General features: G+C 48.1%; 2 protein-coding genes across 2 annotated transcripts; one reads left to right on the forward strand and one right to left on the reverse strand.

Moving 5' to 3' along the window:
• Nucleotides 1-1,431: 1,431 nt before the first annotated feature.
• gnsa (glucosamine (N-acetyl)-6-sulfatase a) lies at nt 1,432-7,125 on the reverse strand. Its single transcript, XM_067254821.1, has 14 exons — nt 6,828-7,125; nt 6,220-6,279; nt 5,675-5,881; nt 5,255-5,320; nt 4,477-4,575; nt 4,035-4,202; nt 3,718-3,800; nt 3,503-3,621; nt 3,209-3,312; nt 2,965-3,066; nt 2,681-2,791; nt 2,401-2,511; nt 1,993-2,153; nt 1,432-1,655 (listed from the first exon to the last, which is right to left on the reverse strand). The coding sequence occupies exons 1-14, from the start codon at nt 6,984-6,986 to the stop codon at nt 1,580-1,582; spliced, it is 1,626 nt and encodes a 541-aa protein (XP_067110922.1). The 5' UTR covers nt 6,987-7,125; the 3' UTR covers nt 1,432-1,579.
• Nucleotides 7,126-8,048: 923 nt separating this feature from the next.
• tbc1d30 (TBC1 domain family, member 30) lies at nt 8,049-22,073 on the forward strand. Its single transcript, XM_067255031.1, has 14 exons — nt 8,049-8,559; nt 9,018-9,182; nt 12,726-12,787; nt 12,880-12,945; nt 13,072-13,197; nt 13,827-14,012; nt 14,388-14,556; nt 14,683-14,851; nt 15,201-15,306; nt 15,670-15,776; nt 17,049-17,188; nt 18,406-18,597; nt 18,930-18,989; nt 19,419-22,073. The coding sequence occupies exons 1-14, from the start codon at nt 8,049-8,051 to the stop codon at nt 20,549-20,551; spliced, it is 3,192 nt and encodes a 1,063-aa protein (XP_067111132.1). The 3' UTR covers nt 20,552-22,073.
• Nucleotides 22,074-23,062: the final 989 nt, after the last annotated feature.

Genomic DNA, 23,062 nt, shown 5'->3' on the forward strand with positions numbered 1-23,062 from the left:
TTGTAAAGAAATAATGTGCAAAAACATATCTTTTTCACAAGTTGGAAAGTGCATGAATGAGCTGAAATGGGTTTGACAAGTTCCTGTGGTTTACAGCATAGCTCTGTGTGTGTGTGTGTGTGTGTGTGTGATGATTATCAGTCCAGTATTGTCCAGTACCTTACACCTGTAATACAGTCAGACTAGATCTTTGATGTAAATAACAGAACTACCATTCATTTCAAACAAATTCAACAGTTAATCAACAATCAAACAACTGGCAGTTCAACAAACTCATTTGATGCATGTTGAATGAACCACAATAGCACTGCTGGAACGGATGGCAAAGCTTGGGCAGCCCTATCATGACGAGGGTGGAGTTAGTAATATTCAAAGGAGATAGTTTCCCTTCAGGGTTTCAGTCTTCCTTGAGCACTATCATGGTATTTTTACTATAAAACCATGCATCAGTCTCACTCTCCTCCTTCCCTAATATTCCCTTGTCTAAAACAAAGGAACTATTTTTTCCCTACAGAATTCACATTAAGCAGATTAGTTGAAGGGACCATTGATTTGGCCCTCCTTTCCCCCATAAAAACAAAGAAAAATAAAACTATATAAAAAAAAATCTCATTGGAGGACCAAACCATCACAGATCCTCCCCTTTGGCTCATTCATGATCCAAACTTTGTGATCAACAGCAGAACACATGAAACTCATGTTCTCATACAATAGTCTCAATATAAAGTGTAGAATACGTACTATCGTTTAATCTCCGGAATAATGTGAGTGTCTTTGTGTGTGACGAGTGACTCGAGGAACCGTTTGGATTGGGCTGATTGAATCCAGAGTAAAAGCATAGTTGGCCTGTTTCCCTCAATTCAGTCCAGACACTTCCTATTCTCCTTCTGTCATGTCTACCCCCTCCCCCTTTTTTCTGAAAAAATATAAGCATCCGCTTCTCTTTTGTGGAAAATACACCCGGGTTATGCGATGTCCCTTGGTCTGGGCAGTTCTCAGATCATAAAAAGTCAGTTGTAAGGCCTACAGTCAAATAAATACTTTGATAATGATAACAATACCAGGAAAGTACACGTGTAGGCATGTGCGTGAGAATCCACGGCGGAGAGGAGGGCATTTAGCGAGCCACACTGCTCTTTGATGGAGATATTCATTGGTTCTTACGCAAGTAAAGTCAGATAATCTGGACATCAAAAGTAAATAAAAACAAAACTGTTAAAATACAAAAAGAACCATGAAATGTCAACAGGCCCTATCAAACTCACCACAAACACGTATAGAATTACGACAACCCACAACAAACGATGTGTCACTTCCTGTCTCCGAGTGCCCGGTACGGCAGTGACAGGAAAGTGTTGTGTACAAAAAGGCATCCCTGTTAAAAGTGGCTGTAGTGTTGTATAGAGATATTGGGCCTTCCACTCTCCCTTTCCAACCCCCCCCCCCCTCCCCCACACCGATTGGGCCAGGTGCCGTTGGCGTTCTCAGAAACAAGGCAGCAAAAGGACAGAATGAAAGGGGCCCCCTCCCTTCTAAGTCTCCCTCCTCTCCTCCTTCGTTCTCCCTCCGTCAGTCCATCTTACTTCAGCACTTGGCGCAGTCTGCTGAGGCGAGGGTGGTGGCTGCCAAACATGAGGCGGGGGTCAAACTTGTACCTGGAGGGGGGGGGGGGGGGGACAATCACATCAACGGGGGCTCTCTCTCTCTAGTGTGTGTGTGTGTATATATATTACACAACGTGTACAACACTTGTGTAAGATATAAATCGATCGATAGATCAATAGATACAATAATATCTTACACAAGTGTACTATACATTACACTATAACATTCAAGATTAAATTGATAGTTAAATGTGTGTGTTTTGAATTTGAGTGTAGGTGTGAGTGAGCGCGCGCAGGTGAGTATGTACGTGTGCAATCTGTGTGTGTGTACATATAAAATCTGGATGTGGGTGTGTAAAATCCAAGTGTGCGTGCCCCCTCCACTGACCGTGTGTCGTACACCCCCGGCGTCCTGCAGGCTTGTCCAGAGCAGGACTGCAGCATCATCAGCCTGTGGTTCATCTTCTCCAGGACCTCCTGGTCGATGCTCTTGGCAATGTTGCTGAGCTGGAAGGGGTCAGCTGTCACGTTGTACACCTCCACAAACACCTGTACACACGCATCACGTTTTAGCTTACTGATATGCAGTAGGCATCGTTCTACGTACATCCCAGTGAATGTGTAAGTATGGTTCTAAACGCCTAGGTTTTTAGGTTAGCATTCTGTGACTTTGCTTGTATAAAGGGCTATACAAATAAAATTGGATTTGAATTTGGTTGGGTTTGAGCAAAGTTATTAGTTACAGTTATATTTATGTACATACGTACAATGATTACATATTTCATTGAGTCATTACCTCGTTATCATCAAACTCGCAATACTGGAGGTTTGCAGAGGGGGCGACGGTGCGCACGCAGGCGTACGTGTTGTTGTACGAGTCCTCACACACGCAGTCTGGGAAACACTCCTGCAGACAGAGAGAGCGCGTCAGTATCAGCACTCCCACCTCCTACCACTTCTCCTTTCGTCAACTCCACTCCACTAAAAACACCTCTCCTTCTCCTGAGTCAGTGCCCCGCTGTTCTCCTCTCCCTCTCCCTCCCTCTCTCTCCCCCACCGGTTCCTCCTCTCCGTACCGATACCCCCGGGCCTAGCAGGGGACAGGCTGGGTCAGTGACGTTGCTCCCCTCTCCCTCGTACTCCACCAGGATGTCAGTCCTCCAGCTGCTGCTGTTCACCTGCCCCTGCTGGAGAGACAGACAGGGAGAGAGGAGAGAGACACACACAGAGGGAGAGAGACAGAGAGGGAGGGGGGGTACAGGCCCACACATGAAGTCAGTACTCTCCTGCCTGGCAAGCGTATTAGCACCAGTGTAGCGTGGTTGTCGAGTTATGGTGTGTGGGTCTGGTCTGGTCTCACCATGACAGGCAGGAATGACATGCCGTCCATCTGGGTCTTGTTGATGTCGTACCCCGCTATATCCAGGATGGTGGGTCCCAGGTCTACGTTGGCCACCAGCAGCTACGCACAGCAAGAAAACTACTTAGCTTAAAGGATTATTTGTATAATAAAACCGATAAATTCCCATAACAAATCACATTTATTTTGGGCTTTTTAGATGCTCAAAGCATTTAAAAAGGTCAGTTGAGGTCAGTGTTATTACCGGGCTGGTCTGGTTGGCTTGGATCTTGGGGCCCCTGACCATGAGAGGAACCTTGATGTCAAACTCATACAGCTGCCGCTTGTCCAGGGGGAGGGAGAACTGGCCTGGGAGAGAGAGAGGGAGGGAGGGAGGGAGAGAGAGAGAGGGAGGGAGGGGGAGAGAGAGAGAAGGAGGGGGAGAGAGAGAGAGGGAGGGAGGGGGAGAGAGAGTCAGTCAAGCCATTCCAGTCAAGCCATGCCAGTCATGCCTGCTGACGTGTCTGGTAGTTGGTATAAGATGTGTGTGTGTGTGTACCGGTGTGGTAGCCGTTGTCGGAGGTGAATATGACGTAGGTGTTCTCCAGCTCTCCCCTGACCTCCAGCCTGTTCATCACCTTCTCCACCAGGTCATCCACTGACAAGAGAGTACGCCATCTACAGGCCCGGAGGAGACACACACACACTTTCAGCAGCAGCAGAGTGAGTTAGTATCACCATTTTTAAGTCACTGAGAAGGGGAAGATGACTGACCGTTTCCTAAAAGCTTCATCCAGGAACTCCACTGAGGAATTGGTCATGGGAGTCTTGGCCTGTCTGATCAACCAGTGCTTATCCTGGAGAAAAAGAGAGAGAGAGACAGAGTGGGACAGAGAGAGAGTGAGAAGGGTGTAGGGTTATGGTGAGAGAAGGAGAAAATAAGAAGAATGATTCAGGATTAGGGACACACACAATTGAGGGAGAGAGAAAAATCCTGGTTTAGGGTTAAAGGCTACACGTGTGAGATGCTGCAAGTGTAGCGCAAAGGAGCCAGAAACTGATGAGGACAGAACCCATAAGGTAGGAGCTACCTTTCCATGGACGTTGAAGTTGGGGTCCCGGGGGGCCTTTATGTCCGGGTAACTGTTCTCATACTGAGGGGCCGCTGTCCAGGGGGAGTGGGGGGCCGGCGTGGACACCATCATGAAGAACGGCCGGTAGTTGGACTTGTACTGTAAGAAGTCTAGAGACATGTTGGCCTGTGTGTGTGTGTGTGTGTGTGTGTGTGTGTGTGTGTGAGAGCGAGAGAGAGGACACGTGAAGGAAAGAGGAGTGAGAGAGGACGGAGAAGAGCAGAGACAGATTGGGGAAAGGTCAGGGTTAGAACACTGAATGACAGTTCAGTAACCAATCGAATTGCATAAAATTTTATTGTGACATGGATATTGCCACAATGTTTACTGAGCAAGTGTCTGATAAAGTTTTGAAGATGCTGAATAGGGAGGAAGGATGGATGGGAAGTGGAGTTCTCACCAGTACGTCTGTCAGGTAGTCTGTGCTGTAGTTCTGCCCATGCTTCTTAGCTTTCCCGTTCACCGACAGAGTATAGTTGTAGTATTTTGAGTTCCTCTCCTATAAGATGACCAAAAAATAAAACATTCATACTCAAGAGAAAGCAGTTGGACATTTTTTCCTCCATGTTGATCGTTTGTTTGTTTGTTTGTTTAACCCTTGTGTTATCTTCGGGTCATTCTGACCCATCAGTCATTGTGACCCACCGTTGTATTGCGACAACTTTACCGCATACAAAAATAAAGTTTAGCTTTTAACCGTTGGGCTGTCTCAGACCCCCCACATTGCAAAGGTTAAAAGAAAATTATTTGTATTTGTTTTTGTATTGGGTAAACACAACGATGGTTCGTTATGAACCTTTGGGTCATGTGACCCGAAAGCAGCACAAGGGTTAAACTTGCGTTCTACGCTGAGTTCAGACTTCAGATAACATTTTATTTGAATGAATCTCCATTGGTCTGATAAACAACCCTGTCACAAGACGACCTCCATGGGACGTCAGCGAGTTCCTACATCTGCCCTTCTTGCAATCTCCACATGCACAACCCTAACCACGACCCATTTACCAGAGCATGTCTTCGACTGATAAATGATCTGGGAAACGGTGAAAGGTCTCCTTGCCAGGACGGGAGTTGGGGGGGAGCAGTAGGGTGTGGCTGATTCATGGCCATCTTATTTACTGGGGGTCAGAGTGGCCTACTCGTTTGTGAGGGTGGGGGGTTGCATTTGTTTGTCTTACCAGGCCGACCCAGTAGTCCCAGCCAGGAGGAACATGCTCAATCCCACCAGCATCAGAGTTCCCGTACTGGAAAACACACACACACACACAATCAGTTTCTGTACATAAATAAAATACATTACCTCTTGTGCAAGTGTGAGGACGGACAGAAAAGCAGGCGTGAGGTGAGTTAGGGGGAGACTTAAGATGACTTAAGGTAAAGCATAGCCTACTACTTGATAAGAAGACACGTTGTACTAACAAACACAGTACACACTTCTGTGACGCATACAAACATACATTAAAAAAACAACAACTACTATTTCAGTTGCTAAAAAATATAATAATAATAATAAATCCCTTACAAGCAGTCCGAGTCAAGTATCTCCTTATCTAGTATGTCACCTTTGACATATTACGCGACCTGGAGGTGTAGCCTACCTCGTTGAGGTACTTCCCAGCAAAGAAGGTCTGGTAGCCAGCGTAGGTCTGCAGCAGGGCAGGGAAGGTCTGGGGCTCCTGGCTCTTCTGCCAGGCCAGGCTGCTGCAGTTGCCCTCCAGAGTGTTGTTGATGACATGGTGGTTGTGAGGATACTTCCCCGTCAAGATGCTGGCCCGGCTGGGGCAACACAGCGGGCTGGCCACAAACTGGAGGAGGGGGGAATAGGCAGGTATTTTAATTATTTATTTTTAATCTGGTGTGATCATGGTTATGGTAGGTCGGGTTGTGAAACAGCTGCCAACCAGCATGTGACACCCCCAATCCTACATGTTCAGGCTACAGAACTGACTTCCACATATAGTAGGAACTTGCTAAGCGAAGGGGCTGAACTAGCACTAGCATTCAGGATGCTTAGTCACAAGGCACATGATGAGGATGAGGATGATGAGGATGATGAAAGCATTTCATGATCTGCCCTGGATTCAGTCTAGTTGCTGCTTGATCATGGATTTGAAATAAGATAGCGAGGGGGTTGGGTACTCACAGCGTTCGTGAATGAGATCCCAGCATCTCCAATAAGTTTTTTGGTCTTGATCAATGGATTCTGAAACACAGTGTAAAGTGTGTACAGCGTAAAACTAAAAGGGCCAATTTAAACATTATGACACAAACAACTTCTTAAAGAAAACAAGACATCTTCAGATTACTTAGTATAAAAAGTGAGTAACTGAACTTATAAATAGAATCATTTATTACAACTACAAAATGTGTTAAAGTACAACATAACCCTGGTTAACCCAAATGTCTTTAGAATAAGGAGGAGGGGTGGGGGAGTTTGACTTTGGATAAAGTCTATGCTAAGAGTGTTGGTTTGATCAGGATTAGGGCCTATTATTAGCTGAGGAAAACCATAATGGACTTTACGAAGAACATACTATTACGATTATTTCACAGTGGTCTACAGAAACTAGTTAGTAGCGAGACATTGTATTACACAGCTAATCAAGCTAGGTTGCTAGCTATTGTTTGGCTGCCTTTTGCTATCTCATCTGGCGAGTGCTAGCTAAATGGCTAGCTGTGTACGATTGGTTGGGAATACACTCTCTCATGCAGACCATCTACATTATGAAACTGATATGATGATGTACTTACCAAGCCGCCAATTGCTATGTCCAAGTCATCCGTTAGTATCAAAACAATGTTGGGTCTGCGATATGTCTTGGCAACAACACACTGGTTGTTTAACAGCAAAGTGACGCAGATAAGGAGAACATTCAAAAAGGTCGGAAGACGGAGGTGAATCCAAGCCATTTTCACTGGGAAAATCGTAATAGCTAAAGCTGTGTCTGTCCCCACTGATTCGTTTCTCGATAAAAGCGTGAAATGTTTTTAGCGAACCGTCTCCGAATAGAGCGGAGCAAAGAATGCCTTTCTAAAGGTAGCACTTCCCCGTTCCCTGTGTCATGTGTTATGCTTGGCACAACGGAAACACCGGTCAGCTGATTTCAGAAAGCTTGGAGTATTATGTCACTATGCATGACAAAAGTTTGTTAACGTAGTCTATCTGAAGAAAAATATAAAAAAATCCGTTCAATAGCCGTAGCCTACAAACTGAATTTGGACGGTCTACTCTTATTCAAATATAACCTTGTTCCAAGCATAAATGTCCTGACACAGGGTTGATCCTGTAACAGTTTGATTTATATATATTGAATTATATAGGGTATTAGGCTACAGCACATTCATTTCATGTTTCTGTGTTACATCAGTAATGTCAGATTTTCTTCACTGCTATTTGTAGCTGATGTAACTAATAATAATAATAAAATGCAAGTAGCCTAGGCCTAGGCCTACAATAAAAGATAAATCTGTAAGATTTGATCACAACACAAAGGCACATATTAGCAGTCTTGAGTAGTCCAATGCCTCCTTAAAACAATGTAGGCCTATGTAATGTAGCCTATGTATGTAGGTTATATTCATATTTCTTTTTCCAAATTATTGTCATTCTGTTGCCTGGTCTTGCAACTCCATATCAGGAGAGTTTTTTACAAGATGTAGCACCGCACCTGCTGCACCTGTAGAGGCAGTCGAAAGTTTGGTAGAGGCGCTGCAGAAGTTTTTTGAAGTGGGCTGGACTATTCACTAAAGAAGGGACGTGCAAGACAGCATTTGGAAGTTTCAGGAAACAAGTGCGCTACCTCCCGAGGAGAGGAATGGAATGCACCCGGAACTCTATCCTCTTCAACGTGTAACCTGTTGAGAGTTTAGCTAAGCTACCTGCTCACAAGCACCGTTCATATGAGGGAGATGACACCTTGAGACTTTCCAAGAACAAAAGTCCCAAAAAGCCAAATAGGATATCGATTGAAAATGGCGTCCCGTGAAGTAAACGGGGATGAACTTTTAGAAGTTGACATTTGCGACAGTGTCTACTCTGAAGCGGAAAGCGGAGTTTTTGTCAACTCAGCTGCGTCTTTCTCGGATAGCTTCTCCGCCTTTCAGAAATGGAGTGCCACATCAAGTCACGGCAACGCCACCGTGTCTGACTGCTCAAATGACACATCATCCCAAACTCATTGCGAACAGGAGGTCCTGAATGGAAGTGGCAACGCAGAAGCAGAGGAAACTGGCAGCTATTCTGATACTGAGGGCCAGGACGAGAACCTCAAAATCCCGCGCACCTCAATCGTGGACTGTCTGCTAGTGGAGCTATATGACACCTACAGCAGCAACAGGAGAAGCGTGGACAGCCTGGACAGCTCCACGGAAGCTTCCAGCTCCGATGCCTTCTTTGGCCGCAGTAACACGGGTTCCAGCTTCCTTCAAGAGCTGCAGGAGAAGCACACCAGGCGGCACCAGATGAACTACCTAGCTCAGAAAGGTGGGCTCAGTAGAGGCTAAACATAATCTACAGTTTCATGGACATGTAAATTAGTATGGGGCTTACCCTATAACTGTTCCTAAACGCATATGCACTCACTATCACAAAACTCGGACCTAAGAGAACACTTTTTAGCAGCTCAGTGCAATTAATACCCTAGCCTCCACGGGCTATAGAGAGACTGTGAAATGTGCAGTTGCAACCTGTAGCCTGAGTGAAGGGATCTTCTTCATTGGTATGCATGGCTAGTCAAACATCCATTGTGTATGTGGATCTACTGTCAGTCTGTGTCAATGGGTTTAATATTTGTTCTCTGTAAGTCTGTCTCCTCAAGGCAGGCATGGTAAACCTGCTCTGTGACCCTGACTCTGTGTGACTAAATGTACATTTCAGATACCATTTTCCACTAGGAGCATAACTGCATCCTTATGTCCGTGTGTGTGTGTGTGTGCATGCAGCCCCGGAGCAGCTGCGCTGGATCATCCAGGAGGTGAAGTACCGCACCGGTCTGCAGTCCACCAAGCTGCTGCGTCAGCTGAGAAGACGAGACCGCCTCTACCACAAGCTCCAGAAGAACTACGACATCATCACCGCCTGCCTGCAGGCCGTCTCCCAGAAGAGACGTAAGAGAGAGAGCGTGCGGCCCCTCATCTCCCTTCTCTCTCTCTGTATGCTCTTTCTTGTTGTCTATCTGGTCTCTCTCTCTCTCTCTTTCTCTCTCTCTTTCTATCTCTAGTCCTGGCAAACCCTTCTCCCTTTCTGAGCTCCTTTCTGTCTTTGTTCTTTGTATCGCTCGCTCTCTCCTTCCCCATGTCCCGTGTCATAGATAGTTGAGCAGGTGGCACTGTCATTGCCTCAGGAGGAAGTGATTCAGGTAAAGAAAGAGGATATTTCTCTCTCTCTTTATCTTCTGACAGGAATCTTTAGAACAGAGCCTTTTGTTAAAAGGGATAGTGTATCATATTCCACATCCGTCTATCTGTTCGAAACAGTCTGAAACATCGTATTTCCTCCTTGGAGAAATCACTGATGTGACATGCAACAGCTTGTCATATCAGTTGGCAACAGCTGCCTCGAGAAGAGCATGTTTTTCGACTATCCTGTTCATGTGAGATCAAACGTAATTATAAAGAGGGGCAGGGGGGGGTGGGGGTGGAGTTGGGGGTGGAGTTGGGTATTTGAAGGCCCCGGAGTGACTGCTCCTCCCCTCTGCTTCCTGTTGTTGTTGTGAGAAGAGGCCTGGTAGTCATGGGCATCTCCTAGGCTATGCCCTGAGTCATGTGAGACACAAGAGTTCCAAAGACACAGGACTAGGCTAGTGGTAGGGTGTAGTTGACGTCGTGTCCTCCCTCTCTATCTCTCTCTCTTTCAATTGCTTTATGGTTCTGACAGGCAAATTAGTGTGTAAACTATAGCTGTAAGCTATCATTTAAATGTGGATTAGAGCTTGTTAATATACCTTTTCACGTGGGATGTGGCTCTGATGCTACGCTAAAACAACTGCAGCAAATCAACAGCAGATTAACAAGACTATCCCCCCATGATAGATTTAATAGTAATTCAAAAGAACCCTCCCCATTTATGTAACCATAAGTTGGATAATACCATATTACACAAAGCCCACAATAAAGATCTGTGTAAGACGCTTGATTTGTTTTGATTAATTTCCTATTTTTGTTTTGCCCACACGCATTGTGGCAAATAAAGTGGAAGTAATAAACATTTACTTTATTTCTGTCACCCACATTGGTGGATGGTGATGTGACATGTGGCTCATTTAATGCGCGGACACTTCACACTATGTACACAGTACCCTCACTGGCGTATTGAAATGTTCTAGCACACATACATGAGCATGCACCCATGGAGCCTACATACACATGTGCTTACATACTCCTGGCCTGCCCAATCACGATATCATTTTGATTCGACTTGCAGTCCAGATTTGTACAACATTGACAAATCATGCACATTTAATTATGCAATATATGTTGTTTCTCCCAAAAGATGGTTAATTTAGCAAATGTCAAAATAATCTGGTTTTCAAATGTAGATTGCCTGATTCATTGGGGGGGGGGGGGGGGGGGCAGAGAGTAGTCATCACTGACATTATCCCGAATAACATTTAATAAACATTTGTTTCTTCCATCATATGAGCAGCGTGCAGTGACAGAAAACTTGGGCTGACCTAAGACGTCCCTTTTATTATCTGGCCCTGCCCATCTCACGCCAGTTTACCTCAACTTCCCGCCCCCATTACCTCACCCCCCTCCATATTTCTACATCATACCGCATCCCTCCCATATACGTGGTTGCAAACGGGGATGTACACAGGATGCGCGTGAGCCCCGCTGCATAACCCGCATCTTTTCTCTCTCGCGTTATCTCTTCGTCTGCTTTGGATGGCTTGACCAAAAGCCGCTTCTTGGATGGCTTAAATTTCATTTCCATGCATGGGTCATTGAACTTGGTACTTTGCACGGCATCGGATGTGATTTTGTCATGAATGGAAGATGAGTCATTGGCTATTTTTCTGGGGGCGCCTGGCGGTAAACAATCCGTCGCTGAGAGAGATTCAAGAGCCTCTTACGCAATGATCAATTCCAGTGATTCATTTTCCATCTCAATCGGAGGGCATTTGGGACGTTGTTGGCGATAGCTCAGCAATTAATTTAGTTAAATAACGCTTCATTCAAACGAAGACACGGAACTCAGCGGGATATTTTTACCGTGGCCTTTATTAACGTGAGATCCTGTTTGATACCAAATGCGTCAGGAACGGACAATCGCCGGGAGGAGATCGCGGGCTTGTGTAAAGCGGCAAGCTTCGGGAGGGGTTGGAAATATTATTAGCAATGTCCTCAAGAAAAGAAACGGCATCTCTCGGAGCGCGCCCCGCCTGCTGTGCACGCTTGAGCCAGGTGACACACGGGGGGTTCTTTATTCAAAACCATTGTTTTCCAGTCTGTGGGGTTAACTTAACCTGTTGATCCGTTAACTATTCGTGTTGATATCCCTAAGCAATCCTACATGTGTTAGCCCATTGTTATACTTTTATAAATGAAAAGTAACCTAGAGCATCGGATGCCGCCGTCGCTGTCTAGCCGTTTTGGTGCTGAAATAGTACTTGTCTTGATAAGTGTCTGTACTCATTTAGCTGATTGCATTTAGAACACTACTTTTGTATTATGAACTAAACCAGTGATAAAACCAGCATTTAGCGCAAAGCTTGATATGGTACCTAAATATTAAGGTCAGATTCCAATTGTCCGTTCATTCATTTTCTCTCGTGGGTGACACTGACACGCGCTCAGCGTGTTCTGTGGCCGGTGTGGGTGTTTGAAGTGCTGCAGCAGTATTAAGCTTTGACAGGGAAGTAGGAGGAGGGCTCTATGGTAATCCTTTGTCAGTGCCACTAATAACGCTATCCAAATGTAAACATGACCGCAGACCCACACTAGGTGAGCCAAGAATGGAGCTGGACGACAAAGACAAAACGCACGCAGGTTGGGTTTTGTTTAAGTGTTTTTATTTCGAGAAAAACTTTAGTGTTGCTGACGAGAAAGTTGTGCTGCATCAGGCCGTCTTCCACGGTGCTGCGAGTTGTGTCTCTAGCCGCTGCGAGAGCAATGGCGGCTTGCTACGGCTGCTGGCTTGGCGCTCATCCAGAGAAGCTGCCGCGGGGAATCGGCCTTCCATTAAAGCCAAAGCTCAGATTTTCATTTCCGGTTCATTATTGTGGAAGCAACAAGATATCAGAGTGTCTCGTGATGCATTTGTGTACTTTCGTGTCTGCGAGTGTTTGAACACGGTTTTCTGTAACCAGAGATTGTAGTTTGGAATCAGCACCGGAGGAAGGGACAGCGACATCTCGAATGTAACATCTGATACGCCTAAGCTTCCTGGGTTCTGTATCTACGCATCGATCGCAATAGACAAGAAAGAGTTCTCAGTAGGCCTAATTACAAGTAAATATAAGTTTCTCGGTGAGAGCATACTTTAAACTTGTTCCTCGGTGCTAACTTCCGACGGTCATACAGTAGGCCTACGAATCAACAGTTCATGAATCAGCTTTTTTAAATTATCATTTTATTTAGTTACTCCTTTTGTCATTCATCTAACAGTTCATCACTCACTCTGTTTTTCCTCTCCTCCCCCTCTAATAGGAGTCGACACAAGGCTGAAGTTTACCTTAGAACCCTCGCTGGGCAAAAATGGCTTCCAGCAGGTAAGGGAGGAAACAAAGGCTTGTATATTTATGGTTCTAGCTGTATCTCTTCAGCTGACTTGGGTTGTGTGTGTGTGTGTGTGTCTTAACAGTGGTACGATGCCCTCAAGGCCGTGGCCAGGCTGCCGACAGGCATCCCAAAAGAGTGGAGGAAGAGGGTATGAGCATTTTCTCCTGTGTGTGTCCAATCCAAAGGCACCATTTTGTATTCTTAGACAGGAGGATTCAGTCATTGTTGTGCTGATGTTTGTCGACGTTCATTTCGGTGTGCTGTGCGTTGCCAGGTTTGGCTGACCCTGGCCGACCAGTACCTCCACAGTATCTCCATAGACTGGGAGAAGACGCTCCGCTTTGCTTTTAACGAGCGCAGTAACCCTGACGATGACTCCCTCGGCATCCAGATTGTCAAGGTAACCAGCCTGATTTCTCTCTTTGTGTGAGCGTGTGTGGGTGCGTGTCTGTGTGTACGGATGCCCCTCATTTTGGCCAATAGCTCTCAGAAGGCTTAGCATTACAATGACGCCTACTTTAAAGTGGACTATTGTTTTCCTGTCTATCCAAGGAGAAAGGTGAGAGTTGCGTATGTGTTGTGAATACAGTGTGTCTGTGGGGCTGAGTCGTGGCGTGACGTCCACTCTAGGTCAGGTCATGTTTGCTCACTGCTGTGCGTCAGTCCTGACTCCATCACGGAAAAAAAGAGGACTTTTCTTCGCCTCCTCCTCCCTCACTCCAGAAGCTCTGTGACTTGGGATGTGTGTGTTTACCCTGAACAGGACAAAGTGCAGTTTCCCTCCCCTTTCTTTCTCTTTCTGTCTCTCCTTTTTAGTCTCAACATTTCTCTCTTTCATTTGTCTGTTTGCCTCCCACTTGATGTAACTCTTTCACTCCCTTCCCTTTCAATCTCTGTCTCTGTCTCTCTCTCTCTCTCTCTTTCTCAATCTCGCCTCCGTCAGTTCACCTACAGTAGTGACTCTGTAACTCTGTATTGACCTACCTGTGGAACGACATAGCAGAACTCCTGTATCTCTCCCCTCACCAGGACCTCCATAGGACAGGCTGCAGTTCCTACTGCGGCCAGGAGGGGGAGCAGGACCGGGTGGTGCTGAAGCGGGTGTTGCTGGCGTACGCTCGCTGGAACAAGACTGTGGGCTACTGCCAGGGCTTCAACGTTCTGGCCGCCCTCATCCTGGAGGTGACGGAGGGCAGCGAGAGTGACGCGCTCAAGGTGTGGATACACACACACACATACACACACAAAGAGCCTGTATTTCCATTGACTGCAACCGGAAAAGATAGGGTTAACCAAAGAAAATCCTTTGGCCATGTCCTCTTCTCCCTATTTTTCTCTTCATCTCATCCTCTCCTTTCTCCTCCTCCTCCTCCTCTCACGCTCTACATGTCTTCCTCCTGTTCTTCTCCCCTTCCTCTTCTGCTCCCTTGTCCAAGTCCTTCTGTTCATCTCCTCTTCCTCCTCAACTTCTCTTCTTCCTCCTCTCTTCATTCCTTCCCTCCTCCTCCTCTTTTCATCCCTTTGTCCTCTGCCTCCTCGCCCACATCCTCCTGTTCATCTCCTCCTCCTCCTCCTCCTCCTCCTATCCAGGTGATGATCTACCTGATAGACAAGGTGTTACCGGAGAGCTACTTTGCCAACAACCTGCGTGCTCTGTCAGTGGACATGGCCGTGTTTAGAGACCTGCTGAGGCTCAAGCTGCCCCGCCTCTCACAGCACCTGCACCACCTGCAGAAAGCAGCCAACCGCGAGGCCGGAGGTTTGTGTGGGTTTGTGTGTGTGTGTGGGGGGGGGGAGTTTGTGTGCGTGCGCCTAGTATTTTTCCACACTTTTGGAATTCTTGCATACTACATAATAACATAATCTGTGTGTGTGTGTGTTCCAGGCAGCTATGAGCCGCCCCTGACCAACGTGTTCACCATGCAGTGGTTCCTCACCATGTTCGCCACCTGCCTGCCCCCGGCCACCGTGCTGAAGATCTGGGACTCGGTGTTCTTCGAGGGCTCCGAGGTCCTGCTGAGGGTGGCCCTGGCCATCTGGGAGCGGCTGGGCGAGTGAGTGCTGCGTCACAAACACTTTGCACGCGTACATAAGCACACACACTCACTCAGGATAGACATACTGTACATCCATAGACACGCACACACACACTTAGTGAATACATACTGTGTGCAAACATGAATATAGTCGTACACATAAAGACACACATATAATTTATTAAACAAACACGCTACCCTCATCTACACATATTACACATCTCGTTGTTAAATACTGCAAACACATCGTACTAGTTCACATTGTGCGGTACTGTAGTCTTACTGTGTTACAGGTCAGGCCTTAACATTCTGTTTGGATCGGTTCTGTGTGCTTGCGTTTGTCCGTGTGTGTGTGTGTGTGTGTCAGGAGGATCGAGTACTGCCAGACAGCTGATGAGTTCTACAGCACCATGGGGTGTCTGACGCAGGAGATGCTGGAACACAGCCTCATAGAGCCCACTGACATGATGCAGGTAGCACACACTTTACACTGCACAGAAACACCACACGCACTTTACACTGCACAGAAACACCACACACGCACTTTACACTGCACAGAAACACCACACGCGCACTTTGCACTGCACAGAAACACTTCACCACTTTGAGCTACACATGGACACCACAAGCACAAACGTGTACACACAGACTTGACACTACCCATGTATCATATTCAGTCACAGCCTCGTGCCACGATAAGCTGTTGTGCTCAAGCGGCAAGGTCAGTCATGTTTCCTCCACTAAGTCCTGTACGCCCTCTCGTCCTCGTCTCTCCTTCCCTGTGCTCCTCTCCTCCCCTCTCCTCCTCCCCCCTCCCCCCACCTCCTCCCTGACAGGAAGTGTACTCCATGGCCGTGTTCCCCTTCCCCCAGCTGGCTGAGCTCAGAGAGAAGTACACCTACAACATCACTCCCTTCCCCACCTCCGTCAAGGCCAATGGCAGGTTGGTACACACACACACACACACACACACACAAACACAGTGAGATGACATGTTTGTCCCTCCCATAATTCATAAGTCAGGGTTAGTGCTAATCATAACCCTTCCGTGGTGATCTTCGGCGGTTTGACCAGCTCGTCATTCCCCAACGGCGATTCCTAAGTCAATGCAAATGACGAATGGAAAACCCCCCCCGCTGTTATCTTCCAGCTGCACATACAGCCCGTGGTGTGTTTACATAGCATGCAGGGACATGATAGTGGGTGGCACATTCGGTATCAATTGGAGGTGGGGGGGAGTGTGTTTGTATAAATGTGTGTATGGAGGGGGGGGGGGGGGGTTAAGTACTTGTCTGTCAGTGTGATGAAGGATTCCCCGACACTAAATTCCATTCCCCTGAGGCGACTTTTGGACTTTGTCCTCTGCCGGGTATTACGCAACTCCCCTGCCCGTCTCCTCAGAGGGCCCCCAAGGCTTTAGGATGTAATCACAGCAAAGCCCGTGATGAGAGAGGATGATTGTGGCCGCTTGGCTAGCGGCCAGCGTGGAAACCTGGTTTCCTTCCTCCCTTCCTGTCCTCAAACAGTTAGATAGAAACATTGGAAGATTCTGTGACCCTAGCAGAAGAGAGAGACCTCCCTTCTTGTCCTTCCCTGAGAGCTGTTGGTCCTATTATGGGATGGCTGTGCTGTTTCACCTAAGGGTAATCTGCTCCCTGTGCCAGCCCTGAGCTTATCACCATGACGATCGTATACAGTGTGTGCCTCCTGATAGTGGCTATAGTGACAGCTATGATGACGATGAAAATAGTCTGGTAAGTGTCTGACCAGGGGCGCTGGGATAGTGAGGATGATGAAGGCAATGTTCCAGGGAGAATGGGATATTGATGATGATGACCATGCATATTTTATGCGGGGGGGTCTGGCAGATTGAGATGGAGATGATGACTATAAGGATGATGATGATGAAGAAAACGGTAATAAGGACGACAACAACATTACATTGCAGCAGTGGCCTGGAGGCTGGGATGGAGATGATGATGATAAAAATAAATTGTATAGCCCTTTTTTTTTTACAAGCAATGTCACAGAGGGCTTCACATACACCCATAGAACTGCCCCTAAACCAACCTAAACCCTCAAGGAAGACAAGGAAAAACTCCCAGTGATGATGCAGGCGATGATGATCTTATGTCCCGGCAGTGGTGTGGGAGGCTGGGAGAGCGATGATGATGATGCTGATAATGAAGATGATGGTAATGATACTATGTTCCAGCAGTGGGCTGGGAGGCTGGGATAGTGATGACGATGCTGACATGGATGAAGAGGACTCTGTGGTGACGGCTCTGGGCTGCCTGGGGCCCCTGGGGGGCTTGCTAGCCCCCGAGCTCCAGAGATACCAGAAACACCTCAAAGGTAGGTCTCTCTGACCCTTGACCCTCTCTGACCCACAGGGACCCTTCAACTTGGATAAAACCAAGATGGAGTGCCCACGTGCTCTGTTAGGTTTCGGCCATCCTTAAACCCACCCCTCAGTAAAAAAAAAAAATCGTCCAACTTGAGTAGGGTTAGGAAAAGGAGAAAAGTAAGTGTGGGAGTCAGGTGGCTGAGCGGTGAGGGAGTCAGACTAGTAATCCGAAGGTTGCCAGTTCGATTCCCGGTCATGCCAACTGACGTTGTGTCCTTGGGCAAGGCACTTCACCCTACTTGCCTCGGGGGAATGTCCCTGTACTTACTGTTAGTCGCTCTGGATAAGAGCGTCTGCTAAATGACTAAATGTAAATGTAAATGTAAGTCATTCCCTTATTTGTGTAATGGCGCTCATTGCATTTGTGTGATTGCACTCAATCTTAAAACCAAAAAAAATAGGTAAAAAATAGAATAATCGGCATCCAAGTGCTAGCTTTTTGGTGGTGTAGCTAAAGAGGTGTTTACACAGGGTGTTGTCGCATTCGCTAGTCAGAGGACACCCCGGCACCTCGGTATGGGCAGATAGAGAGGACGCTCCACGGACAAGCAAGCACTTACAGGGTAAAACATATTTTGTCATCAGGGCCTGCTACTAGTGTGAATCTGTAGCTATAGATACTGTGTCTGTACTATGCAGTCACTATCTAGTTTCCTTCAGGCGGTTGCCCCTTCATCCTCCCCCTCCTTTATCCCTTCCTGACAGACAGGGTCCAGAGAACTGCTTGGAACTGCTGACCTTGTTGGCTCCGAGTGAGCACTTAGACAGGCAACCGGATATGAGGGGGGGGGGGTGTCTCCGTGATTTTCTAAAGGCGGCAAGGCCGTGTAGATGGTCGGGGGTAGCGTGACGTCTGTGTCCTGGACCGTCCCCTGTCGTTTCTCGTCCGCAACAAGAGCGGGGATCTCTCCGCCTCGCCAGGCTTCAGGCCCCGCCATGGGCCGCAGACTGGATGAGAGGAAGGGGGGAGGGGGGGCGTGTAAATCTAAATCTAACTCTTTCCCCCCCCTCTCTCGCTCTTTACACCCCCTCTCCTCCTCCTCTCTCTACGTTGCTCTGCCAACCCCCTCCCCATTTCGCCACCTCAAACTCTCTTTCCTTCTCTTTCATTCCTCGTCTCTGTCCCTACTCTCGTCATCCCCACCTCTCGCCCCCCACCTCCCAGACCAGAGCAACATTGGGGAGCTGAGCCCGGGTGCGGTGGGGGCGGGGGTGGCGGGCAGGGCGGAGCACCGCGCCGCCATCAACAGTATGATGGAGGAACGCATGAGCACGGATATCTGGGCCCTGAAGAAGCAGTACTGTCGCATCAAGAGACGGCAACAGCAGCAGGCCACCCAGGTCTACATACGCACAGGTACGCACACACACTCACTCAGATATACGCACCCCAACTCACACTCTCACGCCAATATACACACACACACTCACAGATCTACACACAGATATGCACACCAACACACATATTCAGCCTACTGAGGCTATCCCAATACAGAGAAATACACACGTGTACACATATGTTTGGGTACCCACAGAAAAACACAGATTGGTAGAGACACACATCTGGTTGACTCACTCACGCATTCTCACAGACGTACACACACCACACACAAACTCATGGACACGACAGCACAAATCCATATGACACACTGAAGAGAAATGTGTGAGAAATGTTTGTGTGACTCCCAGGACCTGGACTGACCACAACCCCCGGGGTCCCCCAAGATCCCCCCACCAGCCCCAAACATGGTATTGACCACCAATATGAGCCTACTTGGGTTAAACCATAGAGCGTTGTTTGGAGGGGAGCTTCTTTGGTGTAAATAAAGATATCAAAGGAAGGGTGATTCTGAGGGTCTGAATGGTGGTACTGATCAGTGGTAGGGCTGGTGTTGGGATGCATCTTATCGATTCTCTCTTTGGATGGCGGGTGTTTATTTATTTACTTACTTTTCTGCTTTTGATGTTCCGCTTTTGATGTTCTAAGGCAGAACATATTTCCAATCTTTCAAATATGTGCATTTTATTGTTTTGACACGGCAACATACAAACTCAACATAATGTAGCATAAACGATACACTCAAAACACTCAGCTGAGACGTCTGTGTATATGTTTATATAAGCATGTTTGTCTGTATGTTTGGTTTATATACGTCTATATCTTTCCCCTCTCTTCAGACAAGTGCCCCGCCACCAGTGTCCTGGCCTCCCAGCTGAATCCCTCCTCCCCAGTGGTCAACCACCTCCTCCTGGGTCGTAGGCCCCGCACCTCCAGGGCCAGCCTCACACACGGACCCCCCTCGCCGGGGCTCAGGCCTGCAGCCCTGCCCCAGTCCCCAGCCTCCTCCCCCTCCCGGCCCCAGGCCCAGTCCAGCCCCGGCCAGATGGGCTCCCCCTGGCGGGCCCACGTACGCGCCCACCGCAGGAACGTTGCCAGGGCACGCGCTCAGCTGGGCTTTGGAGACCCGGAGGATCAGGAGGAGGTGGGGGAGGAGCCTGGGATATGCGACAGACGGTCGTCCGAGAAGGGAGGGGAGAAGAGAGGTGGCGGGGGGGGGGGAGAGGCTGAGGAGGAGGAGGAGAGGAAGGAGGTGGAAGTGGAGGAGGAAAGGAGGGAGGTCAGCCCTCTGCCTTTGTCTCCTTCCCAAAGCTCCTTGGCGGGAGCAGGAGAGGAGGTGGGGGAAGTGGAGGAGGGGCTCGCCTCTCTGGAGCTGGAGATCGGAGTGGGACCCGCCCCTCCCACAGAGACTGAGCCAATCGCAGCCCTGGTGGTGCCCCCCTTTGTCCCCGAGGCCACAGCAGAACTGGGACCGCCGCCCGCCATCCCCATCCTGCCCCCACCGCCGTCGACACGCCGCCGCGAGTCCGACTCCTCCGGCTCCGAGAGCGGCCGCCGCTCCCTCCGCCGCTCCCCCTCCACCCCCCTCACCTTCTCCTCCATCCCCTTACCTCTCTCCTCTTCCCCCTCCACCCCCCACGCCCTCTCCTCCTCCGCCTCCTCCACCCCGCAGCGCCTCCCCTCCTCCCCCTCCACCCCCAGCCTCTCCCCAGATCCGCCCTTTGGCCTCCCCTCCGCCCCCACTGCCTCCTACCCCTGCACCCCCACCTCCCTGGAGGCGGCCCCCCATCCCTCCCGGCCCCTGGCCCAGCAGGGAGTCTTCTCTCCGTTCCCCTGCGTCAAGCAGCCCCGCAAGTCACCGGCCGCCCGCAACCTCGGCCTGTACGGCCCCACTCCCCGCACCCCGACCGTCCACTTCCCCCAGCTCAGCCTCGGCCGCAGTAGCGCCTCCGCCACCACCAGGAGGCGCTGACGCCACGTCACCAAGCAGACCCGGATCTGGACCCGGACCTGATCCGAAGCATGGTCTGAACTGTGCTGGAGTTCCAAAGGAGGGGCCCCTGGATTGGCCCCTGGTGAGGGACATATGGGGAGTCTGTGAATAATTTAAAGAGGGTAATAGTGAACAAATGGGACTCTACCTGACTACCTGACTTTGTGTGTGTGTGTTTGTGTGAGGAACACAGATTTTGGGGAACAAGTGCACTCTTTCCTATCAAGGGCTCTACGACGGACACGTACTCTACATGGTCCGAGATCGAGAACAAGGACGAGGACACAACGGACGGACGGTTCCATGCTGGACTGTATTAAGTTGTATTCAGTGTGTGCCTGGTCTGGTGAACAGGACCACAGTTGCATATAGGCCACAGTTGTATTGAAGAACATATCTAAGGACTGATTACTGTCTTGTACTGTGGGTTTGCTGTAGACTAAGGGGCCCCATTGTGGATGACAGACAGGCACAAAAGAGTAAAAAAAATATCTATATCAATCAGAAGAGGTGATTGATATGACCATTCAAAGTTACAGAAGAATTCAATGGGTTTCGGCAGAATGATGAATGAGAGAGTGATTGGGTTTTGGCCTAGTGTGCAGCTAATCGCTTCTGTGGCTAACAACTGTAACTTGTGTCACCGCTGCATGCTTAGGGCCCAGTGCTACAGTACACCTTCTCCTGATGTCAGTCTGCAGTGTAGAACTCTACACTCCAACCAGGCCTGAATGGCCAGAAGGTTGAAAATCAGTTTTTTAAATGCTTATCTGTGCTCGTTTGCTATTGCCTGGCACAACAGAATGAATTTGAATTTGTCTCAATAGGTCCAACCCAGCCAGCTTGACACTAGAGCAACACACTCCAGTTTGAAAGTATTTCTAATAGTCTTTGATCAAGGTTTGGCTAAAATACCCATACTATAGATACAGCGGTACCTTTGGGATTGCTGTCGTATATTATATGTATGTGACGACCACACAGGAAACACCACATTCACACCCAGACCCGAGCCTAGCTCACTTCTGGTCAGCTGACCTCGCTTAAGCCAATCTGAGCTAAGCAAGCTGAAGAATCCTAGCTTTCACATCTTTGCCCAAAAGTGTAAATCCTTTACAATGTCTGTACCCTATGTAAGATGTGCGTGTGTTCTCTACACAGAATGTTTATCCTGCCAAAGATGCAAAACAAACCTATATCCACAACTAGTACTGTTTTAGAACTAACAAATGCTTAAGATCACAGTGAGGGATCCGCTTAGTTCATATGCGTGTTGTCATTTTACAACCTCAAAACTCACTTGAATGGTTTTCCTCAGCCTCCGTGATCGTTTCTGTTGCGTCACTTCCTGTCATGTCCTTATCCAGACGTCTCCTTACGAAGGACTGTGTCTGTGATAGACGATGTGTTGGTGAGCCGAAAGAAGTACCACATCCTCCCGCACTCTCTCCTCTGTAACCCTCCAGTGAAGGAAGTCGACACTCCAAATAAAGAACAGAGAAGCCTGTCTAGCCTGTTGGGTCATGTTCATTCCATGTATGAGTAAAGCACTGCATTGTGGGCCGGCTTCACCACATCCATTTAGTCTGTCACTGACCTTGTACAGAATTACAGATGTTTATGACTGGAGGATTGACCATGGGATGTATGTGAGAAGAAGTGTGTATCCATGTGTAGGGTCTGGTGTATGAGAGAAGAGAGGGAGAGAGAGAGAGAGAGAGTGGGCAAGTGAAAGTTGTGTGAAGATGTGTAAGGAAGAGCCTGTATGCATGTTTGTTGGGCAGTGGGGGTCAAAGAGAATGTGTGTGTGCGTGCGGTGGGGGGATTTACATCTGAGAAAAGTTTACAGGAGGGTGAGAGTACACCTGACATAGTGGAATTCTTTTGTACAGTAGTAACATTGCTTGTGTGTTGCTACAAAAAGACTACAAAAGTGAAATATTGGCCCCTGGGTGGCAGCATGGGTTTTCAATGAAGAACTAAAAGTGAAATTGTATAAATGGATATGAGACAGATACAAAATAAGTACTCAAACAAACATTTGAAAGTCAGCAAAGTACCATCAGTCCAAATCCACTCAACCTTTCTGAAGATTTTGTCAGGGCTGTCCAATTTGAGTTGAACTCACCCTTAACACTAGATGGTGCTGTATGTCTGTGTTTGCAGCAGTGGTTCATGACGCCGGCCTCTGAATGAAGGAAAACCCCAAGGATGAAAAAAATGTCCTCCCACTGAATTCTTTCAAGGAGTTCTGACTCAACTTGGGTATTGTGTCCAAAAACATTGTTCTGTCCAGAAGATTTATGATGTTTAAGCAGCACTTGGCCAATGAAAGATGACCAATAATAAAATTTAAAAAAAGAAAAAAAAAGGCTTTGTTCTAATGTGTTCATTCAGCAGACGCCTTGAGCCAAAGCAATGTAGAGAGGGGGAATTCAACCTGTGGTTTGATCTGCTGTCTAATGCTCTGCCACTGAGCTATACCTAGTG

The sequence above is a fragment of the Osmerus mordax genome, chromosome 17 (genome assembly GCF_038355195.1).
Source record: "Osmerus mordax isolate fOsmMor3 chromosome 17, fOsmMor3.pri, whole genome shotgun sequence".
NCBI lineage: Eukaryota > Metazoa > Chordata > Actinopteri > Osmeriformes > Osmeridae > Osmerus > Osmerus mordax.

Excerpts from the sequence above, each read along its gene's own strand:
- gnsa (XM_067254821.1), bottom strand. The coding sequence starts at position 6,986 with ATGGCTTGGATTCACCTCCGTCTTCCGACCTTTTTGAATGTTCTCCTT. Across the intron at positions 5,882-6,219 it reads GGATCTCATTCACGAACGCT|TTTGTGGCCAGCCCGCTGTG; the intron begins GTGAGTACCCAA and ends CCCCTCCTCCAG. Across the intron at positions 3,067-3,208 it reads AAGCCAACCAGACCAGCCCG|CTGCTGGTGGCCAACGTAGA; the intron begins GTAATAACACTG and ends TGCTGTGCGTAG.
- tbc1d30 (XM_067255031.1), top strand. The coding sequence starts at position 8,049 with ATGGCGTCCCGTGAAGTAAACGGGGATGAACTTTTAGAAGTTGACATT. Across the intron at positions 8,560-9,017 it reads GAACTACCTAGCTCAGAAAG|CCCCGGAGCAGCTGCGCTGG; the intron begins GTGGGCTCAGTA and ends GTGTGCATGCAG. Across the intron at positions 14,013-14,387 it reads GCGAGAGTGACGCGCTCAAG|GTGATGATCTACCTGATAGA; the intron begins GTGTGGATACAC and ends CCTCCTATCCAG.